This window comes from Solanum verrucosum, unplaced genomic scaffold (assembly GCF_900185275.1).
Source record: "Solanum verrucosum unplaced genomic scaffold, falcon-dt-bn FXZP01000060.1, whole genome shotgun sequence".
Lineage (NCBI taxonomy): Eukaryota > Viridiplantae > Streptophyta > Magnoliopsida > Solanales > Solanaceae > Solanum > Solanum verrucosum.
In genome coordinates this window covers 2,965,175-2,971,506 of record NW_026020129.1, presented here as the reverse complement: position 1 = coordinate 2,971,506, position 6,332 = coordinate 2,965,175, and the positions used below count along the sequence as shown (strand labels likewise).

At 36.1% G+C, this 6,332-nt stretch overlaps 1 protein-coding gene across 1 annotated transcript; it reads left to right on the top strand.

The window, feature by feature from the left end:
• The first annotated feature begins 497 nt into the window (after nucleotides 1-497).
• On the top strand, nucleotides 498-3,555 carry LOC125826426 (ABC transporter G family member 14). Its single transcript, XM_049505752.1, has 5 exons — nucleotides 498-706; nucleotides 815-1,607; nucleotides 1,945-2,121; nucleotides 2,232-2,419; nucleotides 2,656-3,555. The coding sequence occupies exons 1-5, from the start codon at nucleotides 569-571 to the stop codon at nucleotides 3,298-3,300; spliced, it is 1,941 nt and encodes a 646-aa protein (XP_049361709.1). The 5' UTR covers nucleotides 498-568; the 3' UTR covers nucleotides 3,301-3,555.
• Nucleotides 3,556-6,332: the final 2,777 nt, after the last annotated feature.

The following is a 6,332-nucleotide window of genomic DNA, read 5'->3' as shown; positions in this document are numbered from 1 at the left end:
ATAATTAAATGTCTAAATCTAAGTTTCTTTTCAATCAGAGTTGCAAGGCAAGTGAAAAAATGATCTGTTCAGTGGCATGCTTCTCATTACCCACTTCTTATTGTTGGATGATCTATGAAGTACCCTTAATTTGGCTATTTTCTAAATAGATCTACTGGTGTGGCATAGACAAAGGCCACGTCTTAGAAAAAAATGTTTTTTTTGGTAACACGTCTGAGACATATAAAATTAGTAATCTAAAGCCAAATATTGCCGGTTCTGAAAAAGAGAGAAGAGAGGATCAAAATGAAAGAATGGTTTAAATAATTTGATTAAGTGAAAGTGTTACATTACTTTAAGAGAAAAAAGGTGGGAACCACAAAGGAAAAAATAAAGGGCGAGATAGACCTACATCATGGAGACTTTAACACACAATAGATACTGGTCTTTTTTCTTCTGTGTCTTTCTCAGTTTATATATTTATATGGTTGTTCACTTCTCTTGAGAAAACTCAAGTTAAAAGCAACTCTTTAACTTCTCTTCATATTCAGTATTCATCAGTAAAACACACTGCTAAAACAAAACACCAATGCCTCTTCATTGTGTAGCACCAAAACCAGAAAACTTTGGCACAGAATTGATGGCACCTCCACCTAATTCGTCGAAGCCAGAGATGAAGAACTCAGAGTCCTTTATACAAAGGGCCTTGTTTCCCATAACTTTGAAGGTCTCTTTTCTAACTTAATTTCTCTCTAGACTTGTTAGTTACATGCATAATAGTACTCAATTTGTTTCTTTATCAATATGTTGATATCTTGATTAATATGTTATGCAGTTTGAAGAAGTTGTTTACAAGATTAAGCAAGAAACAAAAGGAATGTGTTGTGGAGGACCATCAAGCACAAAAGAAAAGCCTATACTAAATGGAGTGACAGGTATTGTGTGCCCAGGGGAGATGCTAGCAATGTTAGGTCCATCAGGTAGTGGAAAAACTACCCTCCTAACGGCTTTAGGAGGCCGTCTATCGGGTAAGCTATCAGGGAAAATTACATACAACAGCCAGCCATTCTCAGGAGCTATCAAACGCCGTACTGGATTCGTGGCACAGGATGATGTCCTATATCCTCATCTAACTGTAACAGAAACTCTCCTCTTCACAGCTCTGTTAAGGCTTCCCCAAAGCCTAAGCAGGGAGGAAAAAGAAAGGCATGTGGAGCATGTTATAGCAGAGCTCGGGTTAAACAAGTGTCGAAACAGCATGATAGGAGGACCATTATTTAGAGGGATATCAGGTGGGGAGAAAAAGAGGGTCAGTATTGGTCAAGAAATGCTAATTAACCCGAGTTTACTACTGCTAGATGAGCCTACTTCTGGTTTGGATTCTACTACAGCTCTGAGGATTCTAACTACTGTTAAGCGCCTAGCTGACGGTGGTAGAACTGTGATCACTACAATCCACCAACCATCCAGCAGGCTCTACCATATGTTTGATAAGGTAGTCTTGCTTTCTGAAGGCTGCCCTATCTACTATGGTCCTGCATCAACCGCCCTCGAGTACTTCTCCTCTGTTGGTTTTTCCACATCCATCACTATCAATCCTGCTGATCTCTTGCTTGATCTTGCCAATGGTAATTCAAACACTCTTAACATAAATATCATTCCTAGCAAATCAACTTACTTTAGAGGTCCATAGTTTTCATTATTGGTTTTGCTAAAGTCAGATGAGTCACTAATCTTGATGATAAGCAATGGTAATTATTCAATACCTTTAAGTAGAGTAAAAAAGAGAATCCACTCATAAGTTGTCCTACTATTTAATCAGTAAATCTCAATCTAATTTCTTTAATTTTCCTTTTTGACCAATTACTGTATATAGAGGGGCAAAAGATATGCAAACATTGAGACATTTAAAAATCATGTATATGGTGTCAAACATCTCTTTAAAAAGGATCTTCGAAATTTCAGGAATTGGACCTGATTCCAAGCATGCAATTGAGCAAGGTGACAGTAGTGAACAGGAGAAGAAATCTGTTAGAGAAGCTCTCATCTCTGCTTATGACAAGAACATTTCTACAAGGCTGAAAACTGAGCTATGCAGTTCAGATACCAATAACTACAGCTACGCAAAGGATGTTTCAACAAGTAAGTTTTCAAGTAACTGTGAAGAAAGGGATGGTTTTAATTGACTATCAAATTGTTCTCTACCTCGAATTAGTGACTGATTCCAGCTCTATCGTGCTCTACTCATGCAGGAAACGGTGTGAAGTCAGAGCACTGGTGCACCAGTTGGGGCTATCAATTTAAGGTGCTGCTACTAAGGGGGCTGAAGGAACGAAGATACGAGACCTTCAACAAGCTTAGAATCTTCCAAGTTGTTAGTGTAGCATTTCTTGCTGGATTGTTATGGTGGCACACTCCAACATCCCACATTGAAGACAGAGTAAGAACTATTATATGTTAGGAAGAAAACTAGTTTCAATATTTACACTAGGTAGCTCCAATAACAGCAGAGCAGGCTCGTATTTACAGCAACATGACAATCTCTTCTAATGTAAAACCATTTCCAAGTTTTGCTACGTTAATATTGACAATCTGATCTTATCACATTTCGCATCAACATAGAATAGGAAAATTCAATTGCTATTATGATATTTATAATTTGACTTCCTCGTGCAGATTGCAATGGTATTCTTCTTCGCGGTATTCTGGGGCTTCTATCCACTTTACAATGCAGTTTTCACTTTTCCCCAAGAAAGAAGGATGCTCATCAAAGAGCGATCATCAGGAATGTACCGACTCTCATCATATTTTCTAGCTAAAACTGTTGGGGATCTTCCCTTGGAACTAGCACTACCAACAGCATTTACCTTCATCCTATATTGGATGGGTGGGCTCAAAGCCAACCCTGCCACATTCATCCTATCTCTTCTAGTAGTCCTTTACAGCGTACTCGTTTCTCAGAGCCTCGGTCTAGCATATGGTGCCATGCTCATGGATGTGAAACAGGCCACTACCTTAGCATCAGTCACAACTTTAGTCTTCCTAATTGCTGGAGGATATTACATTCAACAAATTCCCCCTTTCATAATCTGGTTAAAATATTTGAGCTACAGCTACTACTGCTACAAGTTGCTTCTAGGGGTACAATACAATGATAACGACTACTATGAGTGTTCAAAAGGCGTCTATTGTCAGGTTGCAGAATTTCCAGCCATAAAATCAATAGGCCTGAACAATATGTGGATGGATGTATTCATCATGGCTCTAATGTTAGTGGGATACCGGCTAATCGCTTATCTAGCACTCAATCGTGTGCGATGAAAATGTGCAGAGGGAACCATTTCAAGAGCAAAATCGAAGGGTTTTTTCCGCCAACAACAACATATAGTAATAATGTTAGATTTAGATTATGATCACATTGCCAGATTTTGATCATATACACCAAAAATTCCAATGTAGTAGTACCACTCTGGCAATGTTTTACCTAACTGACTTAGGAAACTTCAGATGCTTGGGAAGAATAAAATCTGTAACATTCTGAACTGAATAAATATGCTTAGTGCACAATGAAGCAAACATCAGAAACATTTTTTTATCACATCTAAAAGAAAAAGAGAAAGCAATAACTGATGCACACAGCAAGATTTAGGAATATCTCTGTGGGGTCTCTAAAACAAGAAGATTGCAATAATTTAATGAGTTCTACAAGTGCATTGACCACATAAAGACAGCACCTGTTTAGATCACTAAATGAGCTTGTTCTTTTTCTCCTCTCAGTGCCTTTCCTTTTCTTTGTATTATGAATTCATGGTGATATACTTTTATAATAGCAATATCAAAAGTTTGATTCAGAATCAATTTCTACCTTCCATTTTAATGCTTGGGATCTATTTAGCGCCTCTAGAACATCTTAAACCAACTTCTTTGTGGGAGCATCAAGAACAAAACATGGATTCTTGTGATCTTACACATGCAAAGTGCGTGGTTGGTGAGATTCTTGAAGAATCAAGATAACATTATATTTTGTTGAATGGTAGGTCAAGTTTGAACCAGCACTTGCAAATGAAACAAAATATCTTGAGCTATAGTGGAACAAAATTTTCCCCAATAACAAAGCATTTAGAGTTTCTTCTTGCCAAAGACCTTTTAAGTTATAACATCCAAGAACAAGGAAAAGAGGAAGAAGTAACAGAAATTGCATATGGTAAGATAATTAATGTGTTGTGTCTGTTTGGTACAATGAAAGCTATAGTTCATGAAAACTGTTTTTCATAAGAAAATATTCTCCAAGAAGTAAATATGAATAATAATATTAGCAAATCCAATATTGATGAGAAATGAACATTGGCTATAACTCAATTCCAAAAGGCAGCTCAAGAGATGAGGATTGTCCAGTATAGGGAGACAAATTGTCATCCCACACATCAATGTGGGACTACTAACACCCCGCACGCCAAGGACTGGCAACTAGAGCTTGGACAAGATAATATGGAGATCAATATCTGGTGAAACAAGAATTGAGTAGAAATGGAAATTGAGTCCAACTCAACCCCAAAAGCTAAATCAAGTGGTGAAGATCGTCCAAACCGAATTGGGATTACTAATAGTTATTGCCTTAATGATATTTTGAGTATTAAAGATGGATAATAATATCTAAAATGTTAGATGGAGCAAATGATATGATTTAAAAAGTTAAGATAGTTCTAAGTAAAATTAATTTTGCCCACACACCCCACTGGTTGTGACCTAGTGACCAATGAAGTGGGTTGACAACCCTGAAGTTTTAGGTTCAAATCTAAGCAGAGCCAAAAAGCCACCACGTAATTTCCATCTATCTCATGAAATTAGTGTAGATGTGCGCAAGCTGGTTCGGACACCACAGTTATCCAATAAAAAACATTTCCCCACCAGGGAAGAAAGTCATTTTCCCCATTTGCAATTAGTCGAGATGCGCACAAGCTAGTCCATACACCACATAATAAAAAAAAAAAACTTTTGCTCACGAGTGAAGGAAGTCATTTTCTCCCATTTGGAAAATCATCCATTAAACTAAATTCCACTATATCAAACACCACATAAAACAGTTGTTCTTCCAGGTAAAAATGACACAACAAGATCAGTCTCCAGTACATAACATAAGAAGAAGAAGAGATACATAATAGTGAAATCAAATAATGCCATACAACAGCAGCAGACAGATGAAGATTTTCTTAAAACTGCTGCGTAACAGGGCAGAGCCCAATTTGGTGCTGAAAACACTAAAATGGGTGGAGGAACAACCAAATAACAAGACATCACATCCAAAAAAATCCCTCTAACATTGAGAATTATTCAATTTTACTTGCCCCATCCACATTTTTTTCTCTATTAAGGACACTTGTTTATAATTAACACTGTCCTTTTCGATTATGAGATGCACAATTACCCACTAGCTAGGGTTAAATAAAAAGGAAGTGGGAAATTCAATTACCTGTGGGCCTTGGCATGGTAGGATCCGAACAAAAACTACTAGGTGCTGAAAGAGACAACATATCATGCCATAGTAGCTATCCAATTCTCAGTGGATTGAAGATTATCATATTATCCATCAAAGCTGCTTCTTTTTTTCAGCACAATGTTTGATATCCATGTCGACGAAATTGACATTTGGGTCTAAAAGTGTTACGTTAGCTAAAAGTTTCATAACAAAGGTGACATACTCAGAAAGGGTTTGAATTTGAGATAGAATATTTGTTACTCTACCACAATTTTTATTGATCAATCAAGCTTAGTTATGTCTCAATTTTTAACGGAATATACTGGTGCAACACGATAATTAAATTTGAGATAGAATATTTGTTACTCTACCATAATTTTTATTGATCAATCAAGCTTAGTTATGTCTCAATTTTTAACGGAATATACTGATGCAACACGATAATTATAAATTGAATAGAAAAAAATAGCCAAATTATAAATGACCTTCTAAATCATTACCCTAAATATGATATTTCACAATAGGGGATTCTTTTTCTGTCAGATTTGCAAGAGTAAAGAAGTTTAAGACAATAATTCTAATTATTTTGGCTTATGTGAAATAAAAGAGACAATTAGTAGGTGATTCTTTTTCTTGGAATTTTGTAAATAATTTAATCTAGATCATTAATAAATAATAGGATAAAGTGTCACTTATTCAATTATAATATTATATATACTTAGAAAATGAAGAGAAGATATAATGGAGATGAGCACTGTCGGCTCAATTGTAAACTCGGAACTAACAGCTCTAATACATCGACTATGTTTAGTTCAAAATCATAATATAACTCATCATCATTTCCATAGACTTCACAAAGGTAATAAAACTCTTAAAT